The sequence below is a fragment of the Lacerta agilis genome, chromosome 16 (assembly GCF_009819535.1).
Source record: "Lacerta agilis isolate rLacAgi1 chromosome 16, rLacAgi1.pri, whole genome shotgun sequence".
Classification (NCBI taxonomy): domain Eukaryota; kingdom Metazoa; phylum Chordata; class Lepidosauria; order Squamata; family Lacertidae; genus Lacerta; species Lacerta agilis.
In genome coordinates, this window is record NC_046327.1 from 13,457,637 (window position 1) to 13,485,487 (window position 27,851).

Here is a 27,851-nt window from a genome sequence, read left to right on the forward strand (position 1 = left end):
ACACACCCTCCAACAAGCACTACAAGAAAATATTAAAAACTGTTTAAAAGTAAGTATACAATAAATTATAACATTGTTTTAAAACTGCCTAAAGTTTACCACATATAAACAGAAGTGTGAAAGATGAGATTGCATTTCCTTTAAAGGAATTTGAGACGTGTTTGACCATCGCTTCTCCCAGGGTCTTTTTCGTAGGTTAGACGTCTTTTTTTCAGCTGTGGTAACTGGGTGCATTTTAAACCTGCTGTAGGGGGGAAATGTGTAGAAGTGAGCAATTACCTAGTAGGCATTATGCAGATCTAACTCATTAATCCCATTCAGAAGTAAGAAAAAGTCTGCATGCTTAGGCATTTAAAGGAGTGATGTAGCCAAAATGGAGCACTTTAAGTTCCATTTATTTCAGTTTGAGAGGGTTTAGCTTCTATTTAATTCCCATTGGATTAATTAAAGTGCTTACTGTTGGCTACATTGTGCCCTGAATTTCTGTCTTAAAATGGAATTAATTCCTTGCTAAAGCAATGGTGTGTAAGAGCTTAAAATGGAGACAAGGTTACAACACTGAAATGGCATCTTGGATTGTGTAATTATGGGCTTTAACACTATACTATTTATTTCTTTATGTTATTTCTCTTTACAAAGCTCAGAGCTGCTTACATGGACTCCCACATCTGCTAATTTTCAACAACGGTGCAGCATTTGAGTGTTTCTAGGGCATTAACTGATATATTACTTTTTAAATAAAAGGTTTTTAACCAAATTTATTAATGTGTTCAGCTGCACAAATTCAACATTATTAAGGGGGAAATGTTTATAAATGAAGCTTACAGCTTCACATGAGGAAGAATGCATCAAAAGGAAACGTTAAGATTAATGTGCCCAGCGAAGCAAGGAACCAGTGAAGCACAGTAAGAATGTCAGACTGGCTGAACCCTTAAAGACTTTGTCATAAGAGGCTACTTTCCATGGTTGAACATCTAATTAATGCCTGGTCATTCCACAGATCTCAACTTTTTTAAAAAAGAAAATGTATATTTTTATTGAGCATTTCAATGCTCAACAAAGCAGTAGATTTAGCTAAAAAATAAGTATAAAAAGAGAGTGCATAAAAGTATAGTTACTCAGATCTCAACTTTAATCCATGAGGGCCAGTTGAAAGCATTGTTTACAACTCTCTCATAATCACCCTAATTTCCCTAAGGTTCAACAATATGAGCAACACCACAGATTTCAATTAACTTTTCCTCTGTTCAGAGGAAGCTTCCCTTAATGTAAGCCTGAAGCATCATCGTGACAGAATCAAATACATTCAAATATTTAGGGTTACAGGTAGGTAGCCGTGTTGGTCTGCCATAGTGAAAACAAAATAAAAAAATAAATAATTCCTTCCAGTAGCACCTTAGAGACCAACTAAGTTTGTTCTTGGTATGAGCTTTCGTGTGCATGCATACTTCTTCAGATACAGTGTTTCAGTGTATCTGAAGAAATATTTAGGGTTAAGACTAGGCCCAGCATTTCATTCTGTAGGAATGGCCAATTATCCCATTACACAAAAGGACTGCTCATGGTTCTGAGAATATTTCCATAATTTTGAGCAATAGCAGGTGAAAGGGCACGGAGCTATAAGGGGAGGAAAATAAGGAAAAGCTATTTTTCACTTAATCAGAAAAGAGTGGCAGCAAAGAGTGCTTTGTGGTTTTACTATACCTGCTGAAATGTATTCTCTTTGATTAGATGATAACACATTGGGACTTTTCTTCCTTGTGTACTCTCCTGTTATTGGAAAGTCCATAGTAAAGAATCTATCTGGACTAGATAACACTTTGCTGAAACTTGAATCATGGGAAGATGAATCCATTGCTAGCATGGATGAGTGGTTACCCCAAAACATCTCCTCAAACTGAAATTTTGGACCACTATATCCTGTCACACCAAGTTCTCCTAGAAAACTCTGAGAGCTCTGCTGGATTGGACAATCTTCTCTGCCAGAGACAAGATCCCATGAAGATTTGGAATCCTTGCTAGATTTACATTGCTTTACAAGCGGCTGCTTTTTCACCTCAAGTACATTTTCAATATCTTGATGAGCAAGCTTTTGGCCTGCAGCTTTTGAACGGTACATTCTGTTTTGTGCACCATTTTCAAGATACGTATTTGTTCCACCCAGGTTGTATGCCAAATATGGCACTGTAGCTTCAAAGTTAATATGGGGACATCCTTTCACATCATCTGGTGGTAGCTGTGAAGAAGTTGTTCTTTTTTCCACTTCCATTTTTTTCGCAAACGGGATGTACTGTTTCCCCTCTATGCCTGCATTATCCTGAAAGGAATGAACTTTTTCCTGGTATGGTACTGAAGGTGCTATTAAGCTGCTGTGCTTTCCACCTGATTTCAGAGGAGTATAAGACTCATTTTGGTAGTAAACTGGGAAACAATTTTTGCTGTTCTGTACTTCACCATAGTTTCCAAAATATTCAGTAAAGGAACTGTGTCCCTGAAAGCCAGATAACACTGCCTTGGGAAAGGGAATTTCAGAGCAAGAGCTGATAGAGCCCTTTATGTTTTTTTGAAGTGACACAGTTTCTTCTGGAAGTTTTGGCTCTGCTGGAGGGTTCAAGATGTACAGTGATGTGATGTCACTAAAGTGCTGGAATGGAAGAAGCAGATTTAAGTCCACACCACTAGAAAGACATGAAGCTTTTATTGCCACAGCGTTTTCAACTATTAGGTGATAGGGAATACGCCAATCTGAATGCGCATAAAAATGACATCACCATCAAAACCTTAAAGGGGAAACTATATGAAGATTTAATGCTATAGTTCAAGTATAAAATTCTACTGGCTGTCAAATCAAGACTTAGGATGGCATGTTGAACACAGTGCTGGTGTATTAGAACATCTTAAGGTGGTATAAACAAGATTTTATCTTGAAATATCCAGTAACACTAGGGTGGCAGCTGCCTGGCAAATGCAACACAGCATTATCACAAAAAGAGCAAGACAATTGCAGGATTCCTAAAACTATGGCCTAAAATGGTATAGTTTTGGTATAGTTGCCACTGGAAAATCACAGCTGAAGACCCACACTGTAATGGCAACATCCGTAACCCAGTAAAAACAATGTAATAAATGAGGTACATCAGGGCTACCAATACAGGTGTGGGAGATGTCTTGTTAACAATATTAACAAGAAATTACAAACATTACTGTTGTGGCCTAACTATGCTGCAGCAGTTTTTCAGTGGCAACCAAACTATGGGAACAACACAGAATTAGGTTTATATCAGTGTATGTCTACACTTTTGATATGGAACCTTTTTATAAATGGGTTTGCAAGGGGCCGGGTTGGGCCAAGACACCTTGGCTCCTGAGGTGAATCACAAAACGGTGTCTCCCCGCTGCCAGTGAAGAAGGGGTGAGTGAAGATCTACATTGGAAATAATGGTGTGTGTTGCAATGGGAGTCAGAGGAGGGGGGGAAGGAGCCCACTCATGCTGGGTAGGTGCAGACTCAAGAGGGATAGCCCTCGCCATTTCCTTCCTAGAGTCAAAGGAGACTGAGGGGCCGCTGTAGAGGCATTAGGAGGGGGCTTGCAAAAGAGGCAAACAATCCGGCCTCCAAAGAGTGTGCAGCCGCTGCCACCACCACCAATACATTTATTGGAGTCTAGATCTGCTGCCCCTGTGGATCTTGCCACCTGAGGCAGTCGCCTCATGCATGGATCAGTCCTAGCAAGGGACATACAGAATTTGCAGAACAGTCTTGGCCTATTGACTTTAAATTGCAGGTTTTTGCAGCTGGCATGCATTATAGATACACATATAATAGGGATCAAGTTGTAAAAATAAATAAATTCAATGTCAGGAATTTTTCTTGTCACCCTTTTGTTTCAAAATTATACAGGCGGCACCCGTTTTGCACAAGGGCTCCATTTCTGGGCCCCGTGTGTGTCAGCAGAGTGTGCATAAACCTGTTCTGCCCCACCCCCATTCCTCCCTCTTCCATATCCAAAAGGACCCACGTTGGCGGTTGTGCATCAATTGGACACAATGGCATAGCGGGGGGAGGGGCATGGCCCTAGGTGCAAAATTTTAAGGGGACTAACCAGGTATCCACACACAGGCACCGGCATCCATGAGGATTCTTGTTGAAGGCAGCAGAGCAGCTCATGCCCACAATAAGCCAGCACAAATGGAGGGAGGCAGGTAAGGGGTAACTTCAGTGTGGCCTGGCCCAGCTCTCCTCTCTGTGGGCATTGGGGGGATTCGCCTCCCAAGGGTCATGTTGGCTGGCCAGGCTCCCACCTGCATGGGCAGGCAGGCAGTGCAGTGTGGCCCCACTTGGCTCAGGTGAGGCACCCTGGTGATGCCAGTGGCTTGCTTGCCCTGGGCACCGCAACCCATGCTACGCCACTGATTGGACACACCTAAAGTACTGGATTCTTGCATAAACACACTTGCATAAACACATATAAACACAGTCACACACGGTACACAGGACATGCTGGGGTCCTGAATATCTGACCTTCAGAACTTTCTCAGGCACTTCAGGCAGAAGTGCATGAAGCTGGTCAAAAGTTGCTGACAGAAGCCACTCCAGTGAAGAGCTTTTCTTTAACATGACTTGAGCCACTAGAGGATTCATGCATGGAAATGTAAACAAGGATTTCTCTTCCTGAGGGGAAAAACCAGAATTAACTTTGTTATGTTTTCAAGGACAGTTGCAAGTGATGATTGCTTTGTTTTTACTTCAAAGGTAATAGCTTATGAGTTTGCTAACTGATTGCTGCAAAGTAGGATAAAAGAGGTTTCCTGGGTCCAGAATGCCTACAAATTATCCTTGATGATTAGTGGGCCAAGTTAGCAGGCACATCTGCTGTTAGGGGGGCTACAAGTAAATGGGCCACAATGACTAAAAGATAGCTGAAGACACCTCTGGAAGGCAAGAGCCATTTTGGCAAAGACAATCCTTTTTATTTTCCGCTGTTCAAGCTGATGTTACCTACCTTTCTGAGTGGAAATAAGCAAAGACTGGGCTTTTTGAACAGAACAAAGAAAGAAGCATAGGGCTAGTTTTTAGAAAGTGTCATTTGAAAACTGCCTTTCTGGGGATCCGATGTAGGGCAGCAGAGTTTAGTATTTGTAGGAGTTAAACTATACCTCCACCTATGCCCAACATAATATAAATTCAAATATTACAAAATATTTTAAGTCCCGCCACTTAGAAGGAAACCAAAATCCAGTCGCATGCTGAGCTCCTGGAACTTCTCACCACTCAGGAAACTGGGGCAAGCATAACAATATTATAATTAAGTCAGTTTCCAGGAAGCTGGCATTGTGAAAGAGACATTATAAATTACAATTTCAAGAAGGCATTAAAAACAGCTTGTTCCCTTTCTGCCCTGCCTGCACCTGCCATGTTGAAAGCAACAGTAATGAAAGAGGATGAATCAGATTCATTTGCTGTGCAAAATCAGAGTGTGCCAGTGCCTCCGGCCACGTTTTCCTGGAGCACCCACCAAGATCAGGTAAGGCAGGCAACATCTCAGTCTGGTCACCTCTCTCATTCTTTTCTTTGCTAAGCGATGGGCAGACTGCATTTTTACATCTGGAAGACCCATTAGCAAGGAAGGACTGCAGCCTGCCATGTAAAGTGGGTTGCAGTCCTTATCCTCTGGAGGATCCGTTCATGTGCAACACCTGCATTTGAATGTTTCCTGCTGTTGTAGCCTACACACATTAAGAATAAAAGAAATGCAATGGAACAGGAACTCCCTGTCCCTTGTAAGGAGAGGATGGAACCAGTGGCTTTCCAGCTGCTGCTTCCATCAGCCCCAGCCAACATTGCTAATGGTCAGGGATGATGAGAGGCTGGGAGGTTGTACTTCAGCAACATTTGGGAGGGCCACAGGTTCCCTATTTGTTTAAGAGAAACACACCTCTGATGGTAAGACGGAAAGCCAGGATTTGTCTAGCCATTCCTGAGGATGTCTTTGAGAAGTCATCAAAATGTGGTCAGCAATCTGACGAACCAAAAGGGCTGTCTCTTCAACTCCTGGTGCGAGAACCACCTAAAATGTTGTTATAAATTCAGAACAGAGATTACATAAAATGGAACAAAACAACAAGAATCCTTGGCAATTTAATGCCCAGGTTGATGCTGCATGTTAACAATCTCAGCCTAGACACAACATTAAAATAACCAAGTCTCAGTTACCAATTTTCCAGTAAGCTCTATACGCGGAGCTGCCTCATTAAAAAATTCTATCCCAGCTATATCAAGCAACAGCCTGAACTAAGAATTTACATTTGCTTTCATTTATTTTCCAAGTAGAACACCAGGAGCTTAATCAGGATTTTAAAAAACAACAACAAAAATGTACTCATGCAGGTATCCGCTCACATGCCTTGTCAGTACTTAATTAGCATTACAGAATGAACAAATTAAAGGCAGGGAAAAACACAAAAGGGAATGGCCACTTGTATGAACAGGAAAGACCAATGTTTCTTCTCATGTATGAGTTCAAATACATGTGTACTGTATTACTCTGTTCTAATTCGAATTGGGAGGGGGGGAATGAATTAACAGCTAAAATATGCTCAAATGTGGTAAAGCCCTACAGAGAAACTAAAGTTAGTAATTAAACAGATCATATTACACCTGTGTTATAGCAGCTACCCTGTTTCCCAGGACATTTGAGGATGCCCCTCAAAACCACCATCATATCATAGAATACATGTGCACACACACTCTCTCTTTCTGTCTGTCTAGGGCAGGCATGGCCAAACTTGGCCCTTCCACTGTTTTGGGACTACAACTCCCATCATCCCTAGCTAACAAGACCAGTGGTCAAGGGATCAGCAAACTTTTTCAGCAGGGGGTCAGTCCACTGTCCCTCAGACCTTGTGGGGGGCTGGACTATATTTTTTTTGGGGGGGGAATGAACAAATTCCTCTGCCCCACAAATAACCCAGAGATGCATTTTAAATAAAAGCACACATTCTACTCCTGTAAAAACATGCTGATTCCCAGACCATATGCAGGCCGGGTTAGAAGGCGATTGGGCCAGATCCAGCCCCGGGCCTTAGTTTGCCTACCCATGGGATAAGGGATAAGAGGAGTATGACCCAGGGGAGGGGAGAAGAGAAGCAACCAGAGAAGGTGGTGCCCATGGGGCCCTCTCTCAAAATTCCAAATGTGTTCACAACAGCCCCAAAAACACTGATAATCCTTAATTCTTCTAGAGTAAATCTAAGAAGCCCGCAACTTACATGCATTTAACTTGTGTGCATTCAGTTTTACGTGTGTGGCCAAAAAAAATTAAAAAAATAATAAGAGGGGGCGAGGTTCCGGGAAAAATGTCTCCCCACCATTGTACCTAATATGTTTTGACTATATGCAATTTTGGCTTTAGCTGCGATCCCTGGAACATAACCCCCCAAGTAAGTTGCAGGTTTACTGTACTTCTTAAACAAAATAATGTGAAAGATTGAAAAGAGACAGTGATCTCTTCCTCATCATTGTAGGCATACAGCAAGATATAAAGACAAAGACAAATATTATATAAATCTCAATTTCAAAGCAATTATTTAGAGGGGGCAATCAGGAGGGGGGGCAGAGGGAGGTGAAGAAAAACCTAGAGAATTTACATTAATGATGGATTGCTGAGTTGTGATAACTGAGCTTGCTGACCTCTAGTGGTAACAGGGTGTTAGGTTCTTCTGTTCAGACCACAGTGTTTTTTCCTACTGTTGCAGCATGCCAGAATTATTTGAAACTTATCATGTGCCAGTTACAATGGACAGAGCCTGGGCAGAGCAAACAAGCAATACTTGTGACAATAGATAGCGGAAGCTTGTGTGATATAAATTTGCCACAAGATTACTCAGTACAGGTACCGTGATTTTAAACTGCTGCCATGGCTGATGGTTGACGGAGCAATTCTTCTTCTTCTTCTTCTTCTTCTTCTTCTTCTTCTTCTTCTTCTTCTCCAGCACTCAGGAAATGGGTGAGCTTTGGCGCTGGCCCCAACTCCAAAATGCCCTATTTGGGGACCTTACACAGGCTGCTAATGGTAGGAAAGCATGTGCAGACCAAGGCAGGAGGTCACCTCTGCTACATTCTAACTCCCACCAGCAGCATGGAGCAGGGCTTAGAAATTGCCCTGTACATTAACTTATTGAGTGAGTATAGTTTTGGATTGCATCCGCGCCTTCTTCCTGCACTTCTTCTTGTGTTTTGTAGCACACATTTGGGAATGTAGGTTATGTCTCAAGAAAATTCAATCTGCACTGGTGCCAACTGGCTATGTAGAAAAGTGAGAAATGCAGCACTCCAGGAATCAGGTACTCTCATTCTAAGCCTTCAGCCTCGCAAATGAGAACCAAATGATTGCGGTGGGGGAAGCCAAGTGATGACATAAGAAACACAGCTTTATACCGACTCCATTGAAAACTGTGGCCACGTTCACTTGTAACACAAAGCTATGGTTTGTCTTAACTATAGTTTGTTGAACAAAGCAGGATCAATCTTTGGAGTCTTGTTTCACCTAATGTAGGTTTCTGTTTGCTAATCACTTTTGCTGCATTTCTCTCTAGACAGGTGAGCATCTTGAGGCGGAGCACCAACACTAACCAGGATTATGCTTGCATAGTGGATTTAGATGCAACAGGAAACCATGATTTGCACAAGCTGCAATTCATAAGCCAACTTCAAACGGTGGTTTCATATTTCAATTTGTTGATCACTAACAAGTCATAGTTAATTGGTGAAGATAGATTTGGGTGTGCGAACAGACCATATCTTAGCATTTCATACAAACCAGGTTACTATCAGATCCCACACATCCTTTGAGATTCCTTTACAGCAGATATTAAAATCTAACAAATTTCCTATCTTTTGTCCGTGCATGAAGGACCAAATATTCTGCTAATGGAGTTTCACCAGCAACATTAACGAATATATTTTACGAAAACTACCTTTACGTCAAAGTCTTCCGACTTCTGTGCAAATGAAACCAAGGCTCCATAAATCAAGGTTAGGTGATGCAGAGTCTTTCCAGTTAGGCTATACCTAAATAAAGTAGTATTTCATTACACTTAGTCAACATCTGTGTTCAAAATCTATGAAATATTGAACATTAAGTTACCTGAACATTTGCTGGGGAAACAGTGTGATAAAGTACACACAACATTAATATTCTTTAGATTTATCTCTTTTCATAAAATGTATATATTTGGCTTACACTGCATGCCAGAATTCTTTCCCTATGTATCCTTACTTTGTCTTACAATATTTTTCCTTTTGGTGATATATGTATTTATTTTAAAACATTGATATACCACTTAATACCACATAAATAAAATCTCTAAGTGGTGTATGGTCAAATATAGATTCACTGTTATTATTATTCTTAACATACAGAAAGGATGCAATAAAAACCGAACAGGCAACTACATGGTACAGTCAAAAATAACAAAGTTAAAAATGTAGGACTCTTCAGTAACTGCAAAATTGACAAATGTATACAACTATGTCTTAGAGCAGGCCCACTGAAATTAGTCATGCCCACTGACTTCAATGGGTCAATTCCCAGTAAAACTTAAGTTGGATTCCATCCACGAGAATCAAAGCAAGATATCTCAGAATGGGTAGCATTCATACAACCCAGACTAAGGTTACCAGGTTATTTTCAATGGGGACACTTTTCAACTTCAATGGATTTTGTATGGGGACTGATTTGTAAATCTGGGGGCTGTCTCCGGGAAACGGGGACCTCTGGTAACCTTAACCCAGACTTCTCTCCATAACCTCACAAGGAAAGAGCATTTAAGGTAGCTATTTCTGTCTGATCTGAAGAAAGGCAGACTGCACCAGGAAAGTGAATGTGGATGCAGAAATGACCCTGTTCTCTTGTAAATAATTAGTGAGGAATAACATCTTTATGGCTAGGCTGCAGCATTTTTAAGAGGCCTGCACTTCTTAATGTGCTGCTATCCATTTCCTAAACAGCAGCAGTCAAAGCATTTTTGTTAAGGTATGTGCAGCAATCAGACCCATAACCAGCAATTTTGTGGTGAGGGCAACTGAGGATACACAGGACTGGGATAAATAACTTAACCATAACATACGGTAGTTAAATATATTTAAGGATATTCCGTTGTATGAGATATTAATAAAATAAACATTTTAGAGTACCGTATATCGCGGCGTATAAGACGACTTTTTAAGCCCGAAAAATCTTCTCTGAAGTCGGGGGTCGTCTTGTACGCCGGCAACATCATGCGATGTGACCCGGAGTTCCGCCCCGCCACTGGCTGCATGGAGCCTCTCCCCGGCGCTCCAGCCGCAACCGCTGCCTCAGCCGCCATGGAGCCCGGGCTGGGCGTGGGCGGCAAGCGCGGAGGCTTCCTGTGCGGCGACGGGGAGGTTCTCCCCGCTGCCCCAGGCGTCGCTGCCGCCGCCTCAGCAGCCGTGGAGGCCGTCCTGCGCTTCAGCGGCAAGCGCGGAGGCCTCCTTTGGGGTGACGGGGAGCTTCTCCCCGCTGCCCCAGGCGTCGCTGCCGCCGCCTCAGCAGCCGTGGAGGCCGTCCTGCGCTTCGGCGGCAAGCGCGGAGGCCTCCTTTGGGGCGACGGGGAGCTTCTCCCCGCTGCCCCAGGCATCGCTGCCGCCGCCTCAGCAACCGTGGAGGCCGTCCTGCGCTTCAGCGGCAAGCGCGGAGGCCTCCTTTGGGGCGACGGGGAGCTTCTCCCCGCTGCCCCAGGCATCGCTGCTGCCGCCTCAGCAGCCGTGGAGGCCATCCTGCGCTTCGGCGGCAAGCGCGGAGGCCTCCTTTGGGGCGACGGGGAGCTTCTCCCCGCTGCCCCAGGCGTCGCTGCCGCCGCCTCAGCAGCCATGGGGGCCGCTGTGCGCTTGGGCGGCAAGCGCGGAAATCTCCTGTGTGGCGCGGGGGACGCTCTCCCCGCCGCTGCCGCCGCCTCAGCAGCCATGGATCCCGGGCTGGGTGAGTATACCCCAAACTCTGTTTTTCCACATAAAAAGTTGGGGGGTCGTCTTATACGCCGAGTCGCCTTATACGCCGCGATATACGGTAAGTGTTTCCATACTGAACATTCAGGGGAAAGGTCTAGAGCAGGGATGTCTAACTCCCAAGAGGCTGTGATCTACTCACAGAAAATAACAACTGCCAGCGATCTACCCCTTTGGGGGGGGGGGGTTCAGGTCAAAGTTGTTGAGTTTTTTATAGGGAGGAAAGCCCAGTTATTAAGAGCAAAATGTAAGACTTGAGTAAAAACTCAAGTTCCAGCGATCATGTGAAAATTGAGGGCGGAGGGGCCGGATGCTCTCAGGAAAAGGAAAGGAAAAGGAGCCAATTGACCTGTTGGACATCCCTGGTCTAGAGGATCTCCTCCATTACAGATACAGCCTTGGCAGAAATATTGCAAATCCAAGCTCTCACTTCTTAAAAAAAAGATGGCATGCTTCTAAACCTCATGAACTAGGGTCAAACAAAAGATATGAACTTACTCTGAATTTAGTCTTTCTTGGGAGTATAAAATAATCCAACAGGAGCTGTACTGGAGTGACAGCACCACAAGTCTTAACACAATAATATCAGAAGATTTTTCATAACCAAGTTCTTCCATGTTCTGCAACAAAATAAGTATAAAGCAAGGAGCTGATTGTATATACAAGACTATAGCTATCATCGAAAATTGTTGAAGCACAGGATTTCACTCCTAATTTGGAAAGTGAGTTTCACTTTCTATAAAACAGGGATAATTAAGCTAAGGTGTGCTTTGAGATTCATATTACAGAAGCCTATTAAATCGTAGCAGAATCAGTGAGTGTGCCTTAGATGTTTCAAAAGTCACGAATCTCTTAAACCCTACAACTAATTCATGCAGGATTAAAGTGTGGATTAGAAGAAAAAAAGAACCACCAATATTTTTCCTTCCACATGAGTATTACCACATATTTTTGTGTATAAGACAATTTTTTTCCTTTAAAAAAATAGTGATTAGGTAAAGGTAAAGGTACCCCTGAAAGTTAAGTCCAGTCGCGGACAACTCTGGGGTTGCGGCGCTCATCTCGTTCTATAGGCTGAGGGAGCCAGCATTTGTCCGCAGACAGCTTCCGGGTCATGTGGCCAGCATGACTAAGCTGCTTCTGGCGAACCAGAGCAGCGCACAGAAACGCCGTTTACTTTCTCGCCAGAGCGGTACCTATTTATCTACTTGCACTTTGACGTGCTTTCGAACTGCTACGTGGGCAGGAGCTGGGACTGAACAACGGGAGCTCACTCCATCACGGGGATTCGAACCGCCGACCCTCTGATCAGCAAGCCCTAGGCTCAGTGGTTTAGACCACAGCGCCACCCCTCCATTTATCTGAGGTTTGTAATTTTGCAGGCTCAAAAGTCTGCCTGACAACCTTCATTAATTCACTTTATAAAGTTTATGCCTTGAGTAACAATCACTCACTTGATCTAAAGCTGTGTTTCTGTACTCACTTAATTGGCATACCAGAGTGAGAACTTCTGTGCTCAAGTCCGCCAACCAGGCTCCACCTCCTTGGCAGCCCATGATTGGGCAATTTAGCCTTGGTGGGCTATTCTGCCCTGTAATGTGGCCAGTGGGGGATTTTACAACTGTCGGCTGCTGGGACGTGATTCCTTGCTACGAGGGAAATGGAGGACAGCCTGTGAGGGGCTGCCAACGCTGTCAACCCAGAGCAGGGTAAGTGGCCATCTCTGTACTCACTTATCTAGCAGTAATTTTCACTGACTCAATAAGGTTCACTTCTGAGTAGATATGCACAGGATCATAGAGCAAAATACACAATATATTTAGTAGGTATACAAAAGAACAATCCCCCCTTGGAGAACAGATTATCATGATTATTACGTATTTTTTGACATATTCTCATGTTAACTTATTACTAAGCTGTGAAACATCTTAGACCCCTTCAGTGTCCAGGACAGCATAAAACTACGCAAATACACATATTTTTTACCTGAATAACGATAGCAGTGCATTCATCTACAGTAATCACGATATAACGGTCCGTGCTTCCAAAGAACTGTAATGCCTCACAGCACTTCCTCTCAATAAATGTAATATTGTACCTGTACAGATTAGTCCCTGTTAGTAGACCAGCTGTGTACATTTCAGTAACCCAACTGAAATACTTAAAATTGTGCTCTTCCTGCACTGAATGTCCCAAGATTGTTTCTCATGGTAGTCTTTCTTTGCCCATGTCATCCAGCCCTGCTAAGTTCTAAGAGGACTTTCCTCACCTCTCCTGCACCCCACACCTCTGCCAGTTCATTGCCTGCTACTGAATTACCTGACAAAAGGCAACCCCACCACCACCACCCCAACTGGAAAAAATTATATTTTGCTTGTATTTTAATGAGGGGTGGGATCTAATTCACACTTCCAAAAGCAACAGCCACCACCTGAAATTCACATTCTCCGAATTTTGCAGTACAACCAACCTAGGTGTCACATATATTCAGGTGAAATGTGCATAAAAACCACATATATCAGTGAAAATGACATACAAAAATGCATTATATTATTAGTAACTGCTTGTAAAAATGTGTATATTAGTAAAAAAATCTATAGGAAAATGTTCTTGTTAGGATAAATTTGCACCAAAACGCTGGCAACGTTTTTAAATGCAAATTGCTGAGGAATTGTGGAAAACTGAATTTAGGTTTGGAAAAATGAGAAGCTGTGAGAAACCTAAATTGACAGATTCTTTCACCCTCAACCGGCCACATTTAATTGAGAAGTAGGTTGCAAGTGAGTATTAACATTCAATCCTTATTAACAGCCATAGAGGAGGTGAGGAGGAATTGCAAGCTATGACAATGGAAACGCAAAGAGTGTGCAGGATGCTCACTACTTACTTGGACTCCAGTAACTGAAGGATTTCTGGGGTACTGAGAAGGCCCTCAGAGGTCAGAAAAACATATGGAATTGGCAGTTCCAGGAGGACAGACCCAAAATTATCTGGAGAAATCTCTTCTAAAGAATATTATTGTTGTTGTTATTAAGATTTCTATACCACCTTTCATCAAAAGGTCTCAGTGCAGTTCATAAAAACACAAGATAAAAGTACAATTAAGTAGTTAAAACAGAAAACAAAACAATAACCCCCCCCACAAACATATTTAAAATGCTTTAGAATATTAATCAGCCAAAGTTGAAGAGGAGTGTTTTTGCCTGGCACCTAAAGATATATAACGGAGACGCCATAATCATGCTGCTTTTAAGTGAACTGTGAGTCAGGCAGTCCTGGAATAAAATCTCCTCTCAATCTACAGGTATATGCAGTGGTGCCTCGCAAGACGAAATTAATTCGTTCCGTGAGTCATTTTGTATTGCGAAAATTTCGTCTTGCGAGGCACCACTGTACTGTAGTCATAAAGTAAGCCATACAGTACAGTAGCAGGTTTTTTCCATGTTTGCGAGAAATAAGTCATAGTGATAGGAGCAAAGGAGAGTTCCTGCATCCTCTCTTTCTCTCCCCGCACTCGCTGGAGAATGCGCTCCTCCCCTCCTGCCGATCAGCTGTGAAGCGCAGAACAGGCAATTCACCCATTGTCGCCTCAGCGGCCCCTTCTCCCACATGTCTGATTGCTGTCTCCTTGCTTTTACTGAAGGCATAAAGCAGCCTTTTAAAACCCCTGCTGCAGTGAGGGCATTTTTCTTCTCGCTGTTTGCTTCCTTCTCGCTGTTTAACATTTTGTGGGTAAAGGACTGGCAGTTTACGTATCACACCCTGCTTTCCTGCTGGCTCAATTGCTCCTTAATTGCTACCATTTACCAAGTCAGCAATCTTCTTTGTTTTCTATCTCTTAGCATTTTCTGCCTTCATTTTCGTCTTGCGAAGCACGACCATAGACAAATTCATCTTGCGAGTCACCTAAACAATTGTAAAACCCTATCGTCTAGCGAGTTTTTCGTTGCGCGAGGCATTCGTCTTGTGAGGTACCACTGTAAAGTGATTTTAGGCAAACTACAATCTTTCAGCTTCAGTTACCAATCTTTACTATGAATACTGACATACTTTATAAGGTTGCTGTAAGGATTACTGAAATAATGTATAAGGAAAAGATTCAGATTGCTGAATTATATTTTTTTAACCCCATTGGAGTTGACTAGCACAAAGCAATATATTAACACTATATATTAGTTTCCCCATTAGATCAGAGCACAGCACTAGTTCTTTTCTGCCTCCACAACTGTATAGCTAGGGGAGGAAACCCTGTTTACCACCTGATTTTATGCCACTTTCATTTCCGGGAGCCGATTTTATATAACCAATTGAAAAGATATTGGATCACTTTTTATGAAGCAAGCCCAAACCTATTTGAGTTTTATCATCTATTTAGTATTTAAACATTCACTTACCGATTCCAAATGTTTCTGGAACAGCAGTTATGAAAGTTATGTAAGAAACATTCAGATTTTTGCAAATATCAAGCCAGCAGGATTTTTCTGAATAATTATACTCCACCACTAATGAAAAATGAGTCCAAGGGAAATCGGGTCCAATATTCTGATTATATACAACCACACAAGAGGATCTTTCCAAACTGCAAACGAAGCAAAGACGTGGGAGTTTTAGTATGACTACCTTCAGTTACATCCTACAAATCCTTTCTGTAATAATTTCAAGATCCCAGTATATTTTCTAATAATGAAGTATACTCACCTACTTATTACATCTTGGCTCTCTAGAAAAGTCCCTCTTTCCTCAGAATCTAAATACACAATTTTCAAGCCTGTTGGAAGACAGAGCTGCAAGTTAGCGACTCAAATTAAAGGTTCATTTGAAGCTGTGGAAATTGTCATACGGCCAATAATAACCAATAATAACATTTGTCAGGTTCCATCAGACAAGAGAGTATGAAAAATACCAGCATATACCTGTAGTAATTATATTTACTTTATCTTTAATATTTATATAAATGTGCAGGGAAGTTCTCTGTTCTTTTTACATTTTGTGCACCAAGTTATTAGGTATCAATCTTTAAAGTGCAACTTCAGATGATCATCTGTTGTCTTAATGAGATATGAATGAGCCTTTGTTTTCCATACATTCAGCCCCTTGGTGTGAGACAGCAAACAAATAGGAAACTTTTCCATTTACAATACGTAGTTTCTGATTTCCTCTGGACCAGGAAACTCTGGTTAGCAGCTTCTGAACAAGTCTGGATATTAAGCCACCTTCAAACCATAGCTTAATATCCTGGTTCTTCTGAAGCTGTTAACCATAGTTTGCCACCTGGACAAAATAGAAAAGCTCATGCAAATGGGCTGTATGTCCTACGAAAAGTCTCATTCATATTTCATCCAAAGGCAGAAAGTATCATGCTGTAATGACTGTTAAGTGACCATCATTTGTATATCAGATTGCTTTCTAACAACCATCTAATGTTTCTACAGCAATTCAGAGGTGCATGCTCAATGGCTTTTGTTGAATTGGAAAGATTTATTAATTGAACGGCAAGGAAGACTTCTGTGGGGCTTCAAGCGATGATCACACTTGCTTGTGGAGGAGCTGATGCAACTTTATATTCTAGTAGTCCTACCTGGCTCTCAATGCTCACTGTGCTTGTTTTTAAATAAACACCTATCATGAAATCACTGCAGGTGTCTCTATCTTGTCCAAAAGGAAACTAAAATATAGAAATCACCATTGCTCAGAGAACTACAGAATATATAATAATATTATAGGAGTTTGAGATTCTGGTCCAAGACTTTTGAATTGAAATATGCAAGCAAGGATGCAAACATTAGGGTATATACAGTTTCCAAAGCAATACAAAAAATAACATTTACCTTGCACCGTACTGATGGTGTTGATTAGTACATCTGTTTCTTCATCAAAACCCATTCTAGTCACAATGACTACCTGGCACATCATAAATATGTATATATATAATATGCATTTTAAAAACAATAACACAATGATCAGTCTGTATTTGATATTTAAAATATTTGAGAATAATTTGAGATAGTGGTATAAATTTTCAGGACTTGAGGATTAATCCATAGCTGTCAACTTTTCCCTTTTCTTTTCTATTCGGAATAAGGGGATTTCCCTTAATGAAAGGGAAAAGTTGACCGCTATGGATTAATCACAAGAAGCAAGAGTAATTTAGATTAAATATGAAAGTAGATTAATGGATGTAGAAAAAATAAGAAGCAAGACAATGCAAAAACTAGTATTTGTAGATGCTCAGTCCTAGGCTTTGCTGAGCAGACTACCCCTACCCCAAGGGTGGGGAATTATTTCTCCAACACTTTGACAAGTGGGCGAACTTTCCTTCCCTGGCAATTCACGCTATGCTAAAAATTCTGTATAATGATTCCAGTCTTGGTTTTCACCAGATATGCCAGCCTTTGTATATAATTTACCTTATTTTGATCGTTCATATTACTCTGCACCCATTTGGACATTTGATGATGCAGTTCTTTTATCTTGGGATTGACTTCATGCTTCTGCATGGAAATCCGCACAATCTCCAACAATCTACAAATATTATCCATCCTGGAGTCCAGGAAGTCTTTATATCTATCTTTTGCGTTGAACAAATATCCTATTTAAAATTAATTACATCAATCATATGCTTTACAAAATCATCATTAACAACAGTAACAAACTAGTTTGTTTCTTTTTATTGTCCAATACGAAACAACCACAAAGCAACTGTCAAGTTTAACATTAAAACAACAACACCAAAAGAAAAATATATACCACAGAAACAGCCATAAGCATAATAAGCATATTCCCTCAAACCTTATAAATACTTGACTCGTTTGGAGGTGACATAGTAATGCTGTAAAAATAAACCAAAAATACAATGTATGCATCAGCCACAGGCTTTTAACATTATTGTGGCCCATGATAGTTTTACTGGTAATTTAAAGATTGGCCAATATTGCCCTTAAAGGCTGCATTCTGTAATACTGAACCAGCCACCCTCACCGAAATCTTCCAGGCTCAACATATATTAACTCTTCCCTTTCAACCTTTAGAAATATTCTGGAGGAAAATGTGCCATGCTAGGGCAAAATGTGGTACTTCTGTGACGAATAACAGCCTTAAGTTAATTCATGCTCTGATGAAATGAATATGATATTGAAACATATTTAGAAGAAGATACAGTGCTAGCTCTGCTAAGGATATGCTAGGCCCCACCCTCATTAGAACTGGGATGTGGGGATAATGAAGAAAGCCCCAGAGCAAAATCCAGGAAAGCCTCAGAACAAAGTCCTAAACTTATTGCCAAAACTTATTGGACACACAGAGGATCACCAGGTGTCCAATGAGTTTTGGAGGTGTTGGAGCAAAGATGAGAACCTCACCTTATCGTTCACCCATCCAATACAGTTCTCAGCAAATTGTCCTTGCTGTCTTTGGACAGTCTGAAGGAGTGATGCTTTTTCAGGAGATTGAGTGGCTGTAGCCCCCCTTTCCTATTGCCTTTTTTCTCCGACTAGAAGCCCTGCTCCCCTAAGTGCTCCTTTCTCTCCTTCCCCATGGTGGCTCCCTTTTATCCCCTCCTGCACAGCAAGCAAAGAGGAGTTGAGCAGTAATTGGCAAGGCAATCACATTTCAAGGGCACTTCCCAGCTGGTTGTGCCTCCTTGCCGCCAGTTGGATTAGGCCACAGATCCATGCAAAAGACAAATTCCAGATAGCTAGATTTCTAATCCCAATAATGGGAAACTAGCAGGGGCGTTCCTAGCCCCTTGGCTGCCCGGGGCGGGAAGCCAAGAGGCACCCCTGGGGGCGGGGCATCGTGCCGTATGCGTGCGTCATGACGTCATGACGCACATTCACAGCGCGACGCCACGCCCCCAGGAAAAAAGAAAGGAACGTAGCAGGCGCTTGAGAGCGCCCGCTTTGCTCCCCCCCTTCCCTTTCGGCTTCTTTCAGCGCCGAAAGGGGAGAAAAAAAGGAAGCGAAGCGGCGCGTTTAAGCGCCAGCTTTGCTTCCCTGCCCGCTTTCTCTTTCGGCGCTAGCTGGGCTGTGACTCTGCAGCGCAGCCAGCGCCGAAAGAAGCCGAAAGGGAAAGGGGGGGGAAGCAAAGCCGGCGCTTAAACGCGCCGCTTTGCTTCCTTTTTTCTCGCCTTTCGGCTGCTTCTTTCACCATTGGCTGGGCTGTGACTACACAGCCCAGCCAGTGCCGAAAGGGGAGAAAAAAAAGGAAGCGAAGCGGCGCGTTTAAGCGCCGGCTTTGCTTCCCCGCCCGCTTTCTCTTTCGGCCACCGTTCGTTCCGTCGCCCCGGGAGCAGCAGCACCGCACACACTGTGCGCTGCTGCTCCCACGGCGACGGAGCGAGCGGCGGTGCGTGGGGGTGACAAGCGGCGGCCCCTCCCACCACTCCCCACGCACCACCGAGCGAGCACCCCGTCCGTGCAGCGCTGCTGTTCCCGGGGTGACGGAGGGAGCGGCGGCGCGTGGGAGTGGAGAGAGGGGCCGCCGCTTGTCACCCCAACCCGCCACTTATCACCCTGTCACTGGGGGCGTACCGCCCCTATCGCCCCTCCCCAACGACGCCCCTGGAAACTAGACTTCCACTACCTATACAATTTTTCCATGACACCATTAACGAACAAATAAAAAAAAAGTTACATTCAAGACATTTTCACAGCAATTCCCTGCCCCCGCCCCACAAATATTTACATGTTTAAAGAAGTGAGGAATTGGAACAATAATGAAGAACTGAATTCTCATTCAGATCTGTCATCAAAATGATATAAAATATGAATGGATTTTTACAATGTCACTAGTGCCTCAACGATCTACAGCAGTGTTCAGGTATTTTCATGCTGTGTTTTACTAAAATTACAAAGAATTATTATTTTTTATATATAAAACATACCTAATGCAGTGTCCAAGTTACATGTTAATAACAGGTCTCGAACTGTTACCAGTAAATGAAGAGCAACGGCATGTTTGAATACTGCAATCTCTCTCCCCTCTTTGATACCTATTAAAAAGGCACAGAAATGTACAGTTTACATAGGATTGTTCACACAAATATTAGAATTATTTGGTAAATGTGGGAATTGCACCTTTTTATGACAGAACTCTATATGGGGGGCATTTAAGGCCCTTAGATTGCTTCCACACTAGAGCTCTTTAGTGCTACTGAGTCATTACATTTCTGCAGTTGGAAGAATTAAAATGGTGGTTCCACATGGCATTTCATATACAGCCACATTCCCCTATATTCTCCATACTAAGATTCCACAGCCTGTCACTACTAGCATGATCATACAAGGCCCCATTTTCCCCTGTTCCTGGCCAGTTAATTGCCCTCTTCCTCCTTGCCCCTTTCTTTTACAGTGATTCCTGTTTCTTGGCAACAGACACATTAATTAACTTATTCCTATTCACTTAGGGCACTGAATTGCCCCTTTCATTAGTCAGTTCTTACTCAGTTTTCATTACTTGCTTCCTCCTTGCATTTAGAGTAATTGTATCTTTTTTGGTATTATTACAATTGCAGTATTTCTATAATATTTTTTAAAACAACAACAACAAAAAACAGCTACATGACTGCAATTGTCTTAAAAATGACTCCAGATCTGGTGAAAAAGACAATACAGAAAACACTAGATTGCTGCAGTTTGGCAGCAACATCATTTGGATTCTCTCTAAAAGCCAAGTGAACAAATGATGTCCATTCTGAAAAAAGCGGCTATTACAGCATCCTTGGAAAATTCAATCAATTCCTAATACCATGAATTAAAATGATTGTGTGTAGGAGATTCTCAAAGGAGACCCTGAATAGTAGTTGCCAGGACAATTATCCCTGTCTGCTAAGTTATAAAACTATCTGAAGAAGTGTGCATGCACACGAAAGTTCATACCAAGAACAAACTCAGTTGGTCTCTAAGGTGCTACTGGAAAGAATTTCCTATTTTGTTTATAAAACTATTACATTTATCCCTGAGTAATACAAAGAAGGGGACGGCAGAGGATGAGATGGTTGGACAGTGTTCTCGAAGCGACTAGCATGAGTTTGGCTAAAATGCGGGAGGCAGTGAAAGATAGGCGTGCCTGGCGTGCTCTGGTCCATGGGGTCACGAAGAGTTGGACATGACTGAACGAATGAACAACAACAATACAAAGAACCCTGCTAATGTCATAAACAATTCATGAATCTGTCCTTACCAGTCACACCTTGTTTAAAAGCATCACTGATCACTTTCTCCTGCTGTTTTAAAAAATATCTGGTGGTGTCAAAATTAAGGGTGCGAAATTTCCATTTATGCACGTCAAAACTCATGAGCTCTTTCAAAACTGGAGTCACTGCAGCTTCAAGGATATGATATGCTTGATATTGACTCTCTGGAGAAAACACCCCCCCCCCCAAAAAAAACCAACAACTTCAGGTTGGCAGCACATGGTTAAATTATGTACAGTCTGATGAGAATGCAAAATATTTTAACAGCCCACAATACAGAATTTAAATCACAGACTTTTAAAATTTTCTAATGTTGTATCTAGTACATGGGTCCCCAAACTAAGGCCCGGGAGCTGATGCGGCCCAATCGCCTTCTAAATGCGGCCCGCAGATGGTACGGGAATCAGCATGTTTTTACATGAGTAGAATGTGTCCTTTTATTTAAAATGCATCTTTGGGGTATTTGTGGGGCCTGCCTGGTGTTTTTACATGAATAGAATGTTTGCTTTTATTTAAAATGCATCTCTGGGTTATTTGTGGGGCATAGGAATTCGTTCTTTTTTTATCAAAATATAGTCCGGCCCCCACAAGGTCTGAGGGACAGTGGACTGGCCCCCTGCTGAAAAAGTTTGCTGACCCCTGATCTAGTGAATATGCTATTTTCCAAATAAGCCTTTTGTTGTACATAAACACTAGGTGGCATCATTGTTGCCTTTTTAGAGAACAAATGTAGAACATTCTACAGTAGAAATATTTTGCTTCAGTTTTATCTTTATCTTTTATCTTCGTGCCAGGACTGCCCAAGTTTACTTTACATCTTCAGATGCAGACACTTTAGACATATGCAGATATTATAGGCTCTGTGTCAAAACCAGCCCTACCATTAGGCAAAGGGAAGCTGCCCCCTCAGGCAGGGGATTGTGGGAATAGGAGAGCGCCAGTAGTGTTGGAGGACAGAGCCATTGATGCCACACAGCCAACCCCAAGTCTTCTAAGTGAGCCTGTTGCCTGTGTACTGTGCTGCTGCCAGTGTTGAAGTAAGATGCAACTTCTAGCCTGATGGGCTTCTGTAGGTGGCATGAGGGGCACACCATCTTGTCCTTTGCCTCAAGCAGCAAAATGTCATAGGTTGGGCATGCTACGTGTAAGCAAAGGGCTTATCCACACCTCTATGGGCTTTCTATATCCACATGGACATCTTCTTTCAACTCATAAAAATGGCAATTCTACCTTCTACAAGCTTGTCTCTCTCTTAGTCTTTCACAACATCACCATGACACCTTTTGACTGTCTAATAAAATATGCACATAGGAGCACCAGCTTCCTAGCATTAATCAGCACAAGCAATTACAGTGCAATTACAGTGGTTTTCAGTCTTTCTACGTTCTGGGAACCATTTCTATGCTTATTTTATTTATTTATTTATTTTGCCAAGTAGCTTGAACAGTATTTTCCTGGGCCTCACCTGAATTTCAAAGGCGGAATTAATGTCTGAGGAGATTTCCAAAAGGTGGCACTTCCTTAAAAAAGCTCAACAACTTACTGAAATATGGCAGCCCTACTGAGCAGAATACATCCAAGTATGTATCTAAAGATTGGTAGTGATGAGCAAGCTCCCTTTCATGGAAGCTTAACTTGCCATTGTTGATATTCTAATTCTTTGGAACACTGAAAACCACAGCATAAATAAATACCACCCATAAAAGAATCTTTTAACTACCAGGTGTCTTAAAAATTTCAGTACCTGATGCTTTAATTTGAATGGAAACTATTTCTTCATTTTCCTTTGTTTGCTTTTCCATAGAAACTGCTTCGTTAAGGGTAAGAGGACTGATATTGTTTTCCAGTGTTGGGCTCTTCTCCTTAGCATCCAGAACTTAAGAATTACAACAACAGAAAAAACCCACAAGTGTTATAGGACAAGCTATAGGACAATTCAATCCCTTCCCTTGAATATTATACTATTTCACATTCAACCAGGAATTGAGCAAAAGGGGAACTGTATATATCAGGCATAGGCAAACTCCGGCCCTCCAGATGTTTGGGACTACAATTCCCATCATCCCTGACCACTGGTCCTGTTAGCTAGGGATGATGGGAATTGTAGTCCCAAACATCTGGAGGGCCGGAGTTTGCCTATGCCTGGTATATATCATTTACTTTGTGAAAAACGTGGATGCATGCAAACCCCCCCCCCACACCACCTGTTAAAATCATACTGTAATCTCTGAAAAACCTACTCTTGGAGAACACTTCCAGGTGCAGTTGTCAGGTGAACCGATTCAAAATACCTTAAATCCGGCAAGCCACATAGGAACTATGATGAATGCCAGACTGATCTAAACTAATTCAACCAGCAGGCTACAAGAACAGACTAGATCTTGCTTACCCTGTTTCTCCTAAAATAAGACATGGCCATAAAATAAGCCATAGCAGGATTTCTATGCATTTGCAAAATATAAGCCGTTCCCCAAAAATAAGCCATACCCCGAAAATAAGCCATAGTGACGTGGTACCTCCCATTAAAACAGCCTGGAGAGGCGTGGCTTTGCAGCCTACCGATGCGACACGGTTAAAATAAGACATCCCCTGAAAATAAGCAATACTGTGTTTTGTTGAGCGAAAAAAAATATAAGACGGTGTCTTATTTTAGGAGAAACACGGTAGCGAGTTTCCCACCCACTATATATATAGTAGGACACCTATTATGGAAGGAAGGTTTTAACATCTTCAGAAGCCCTAAAACATTGATACAATGGCAACAATCAATATACAGATGTTGCTTCAGCTTGAGCTCGCTAGATGGTAATGCAGTAAAGTACAGATGTTCTACTCTGGTATGAATAGAACAGAGGTCATCAGTTCCTGCGACTCTGCATTTAATGATGTTTTAAAAAGCAGGAAAACAAAAGAATGAAAGTGCAATATGGTAATTGATTCTGAATGTTAACAGATCTTAATTAAAACCACTTATGTGCACACATACTTAGCTAATCCCATTTCAAACTAGGTCACAAAGAGGTAGTTAGTATTTTGTGAGCAATCCCTCTTTACACTTTTATATACACTCAAGTATCTTATCATCTAGGCGGAACAACACCTAATAACAGGGATTCGTCCACCTTCTATGCCAGTGTTATCTGTTAGGGTGTTTCAGAGAAGGCTCCACAGGGCAGGAAAGAGTAAGATGGATAAGACATTGCACCAGAGCCTTTTGATGCAAAGGAAAAACAGGATTAGTGCAACTCTATGCTATCATAATGCCTTGCCTACTCTTCTTGCGGTTTGTAATGACACAGTGAGAGATCTTATGATCCAGTTCAAGTTCCTGCACTCACTACTCTGTGGAATCAACTGTTACAATTTCCTGTAAAGCATGTGCTGTCACAACCACGCCCAATGCGCTTACAAGCCAGTTCACTCCAGTCATATGATAAGGTGATTAGCTGGCTAATCACTGAAGCTGTAATTAATGGGAATTACTTTCAATCAAGTGTGTTGAGGAGGAGATCCATGGAGAAATTTCAGGCTTGCATCAGAATGGGAATGGGAATGCACACCCCACCTGCTACTGAGTGCAGGATTGACTCTGCCATTAGACTAAGTGAGGCAGGCTGCTTCAGGCAGCAGATTCTTGCAAAGCATTAAAGGGAAGCAAATTGTAAGTTATTAAAGGTTAAAGGCCTGATTCTTTAAATATTGCTCCTCAGTACAATACTAGGCATACACTGCTTTCCCACAAGATCCAGTCAGAATGGCACCACTGTGCCCAACAACAGATATAGGGCAGAGAGTGCATTGCAGCCCTTTCAAAAAATATTATTTTAAGACACTTTCATACTGGAAGTGACATGTGACCCACATTTAGGTGATCAGATGTGATAATCACATGCACAGCTTTTTCATTTGGTGTGCATTTCACTGAAAGTTGTGGTTGGTTGTGGTTTCCCAACACAGGCACACAGAGAAAGAAGTCACACAGGATAATATTAGAATAACTCTCATGGCTACTAGCCTGCCCCCACCCCCTAAAAGACTCCTAGAAATTGTAGTTTTGCTGGGGTACTGAAAATTCTGTTCTCCTAGTTCCCCTGCTCCCAAATAGAACTAGAGCTTGAAGGGTTCCCTCTGGCGAGGGAATGGCTGTTTAGGCCTGTAGTGTAGATATGCTCTAAGTTGTATCTGCCTCTAATTACTGTATGTCTCTTTCTGAACACGCTGGCTTACATAGGCTATACCCGGATGTAGCTTTATTAGATAAAGGAGCAAGGGAGCACTGATGCTTAACTTTGCTAAGTTTGAATAAATAAAAATATTTTTAAAACTTGGAGGGGGGAAATGTAATTATTCTGGATTAGAAAGTTCAATTTTTACAGTGGCTTTTCAACCCAGGGCAATTTTTTTTGGGAAAAGAGGGAGCTAAAGTAAAAATGCAATCCGTTCCAACTCAGAAGTACACCCCAGAGAAGTGGCTATAGGATTGCTGCTTAATTCTTTCTTCTTCTGTAGAAATATACTAACTTCTCAGTTGATGGAAAAGATGTAAAGCCTAGAATTATGTCGAGTATAGCTTCTGTGAAAGAGCACTTTGGGTGCAATCCTATGCTACCTGGAAGGGCATCCCAGGGGTCATAGAACAGATCAGATCTGCCCATCGGACAGAGAAAGAGCAGTAGCATCGAAGAAGGTTGTGAGTCTCATTCTCCAATTGGGACAGGTTGTCTGACCATCTAGTCCAATCCAAATTGGATCTCTGACATCAGAAGTGCCCCAAAGGGAAAATGCCAGGAAGAGTCAGGCATCCTAAAGTCTTTGGGCCTCTTGTCATGTTCCCAAGGCAGGTGAAAATTTATAAACACTTTTGAGTGTGTCTAAGTCTGCCCCTCAGCCTTTTCTTCCCTTGGAAGCAATGGGAAGGAAAGCTGTTAAAAAGTATTTTTGAATTCCAGAAACCAGTGGAGGAACATTCTCCCCACCTAATTTTGCTCTGCCATCAGAGCCTTGCAAGGTGTTGAATGAGGTGATTAAACCTCCTTGGTTCCCCCTTCAGCCCAAAACCTTCGGATCACTGCCTTAAGCTACCTTCTGCTTGGATATCCACATTGTTTGGTTCCTCGTTTTGCATGATCATATGTTGAGACCTCAGCATGATAAAGTTGCTCAAAAGGTCAAAATCATCTCTATATTTCCTAGGCAGATCAAATCCATCAGGCATGTTATTTCCTAATGCATTCTTTGCTTCAGTAGGTGCCTCCTTGCAACTGAGAAGTTGGACTTGATCGTTTTCTTCTTCTGGGTTTCCAAAATGCCCTGGTTTTCTTGTCTCAGTCTGCAGTTTCATTTTTCTGATGTTCTCCTCAGTAGGTGCACTGTTGTCACCTACAGTAGATGTTGTGTGTTGTATATCGACACCTAATGCAGGCTCCAAGAGCATTGGAAGAAGTTTCTCTTTCTTTTGAGGAGACAAACAAGAACCCTTTGTTCCACTACAATCAGGGACACTAGAAGACTCCATTCTGTTGTTAGCGCAGGAACTTGTCTCTTCAAGGGATTCTAAAAAGAAGAATATATACATATATATATATATAAAGGTTTTCTCCCTATTTCCCATACAGTCGTACCTCGGGTTACATATGCTTCGGGTTACGTACTTTTCGGGTTACGAACTCTGCTACCCCGGAAGTGCAACCCGAAGCGCGCACGATTCACACATGCGCAGAAGCGTTTTCACAGTCTGCACATGTGCAAAAGCAGGGTTTTTTTGTTTGCGCACATGCAAACCAAATTTTTCGGGTTACGTACTTTTCGGGTTACGTACAGCGACCCGGAACCAATTAAGTACCTAACCCTAAGTACCACTGTATTTTGTATCTGTAACTCTATTCAGATGTTCGTTCAACTGTGCTTCAACAACCAATGTAGCTGTGCACACACCAGCCTTGTACCCAACATCCCCATGGATGCCAGCCCTGTTGCCTGCTACTATCAACTACAAAGCATAAGACTGTCTATTAAGCCAATTGTTTTTGTCATTTCATTCTGCGGGGGAAAAACAACACCTGGCAAAATGCCCAATACTTACTGTCCATCTGAGACGTAGGTATTTTTGAGACCACTTCTACATTGGTATGAATAACCTCGTCTCCAGCACTTAAATCTGTGTTCAATTCTTCTAAAACACATGGGCTAGCACAAGTTTCTGTTAAATTAATGCAGTCATCTTTTTCCAGGTGGCTGAGCACCAGTATGTCTTCATGTGCAGACAGTGGGCGCTCACCACTTCCCCGGTGGGCATCAGTTGCGGACCTTCGCTCTCTGCCTCCTTCCTGGCCTGCTGGACCCGCATGGTCACTGGCCAAGGTGGAATTTCCCTCGGCCATCTCACCCATGGGAGTGTTATCTCCTTGCAAGTAGCCGGGTTGAAATTCTATAGCTGAAAGCTGTTGACATTTAGGTACAGAAGTCTGATGCTCTGTGAAAAATGGGAAAACATGCAATTCTCATTAATTCCTACAAGAAGGGAAAGGTATTAAGGGAAAGAATGCACATTTTAAAATAAAGGCAAAGGTATATACAGTGCTTTAAACTATCTTTGCTGTGAGTCCTGGAAGACCTGCTTTCTCCCTTGCAAAAT

General features: G+C 42.2%; 1 protein-coding gene across 1 annotated transcript; it reads right to left on the reverse strand.

Annotated features, from left to right (window-relative positions):
• Nucleotides 1–26,764, reverse strand: SHOC1 (shortage in chiasmata 1). Its single transcript, XM_033173789.1, is given in 15 exon segments — nt 1–258; nt 1,656–2,644; nt 4,522–4,671; nt 5,936–6,067; nt 8,976–9,069; nt 11,524–11,645; nt 13,012–13,123; nt 13,913–14,015; nt 15,375–15,604; nt 15,724–15,793; nt 16,854–16,990; nt 19,903–20,014; nt 21,205–21,381; nt 22,962–23,093; nt 26,300–26,764. Coding segments are annotated over 15 exon segments (3,111 nt in total). The 5' UTR covers nt 26,733–26,764; the 3' UTR covers nt 1–140.
• Nucleotides 26,765–27,851: the final 1,087 nt, after the last annotated feature.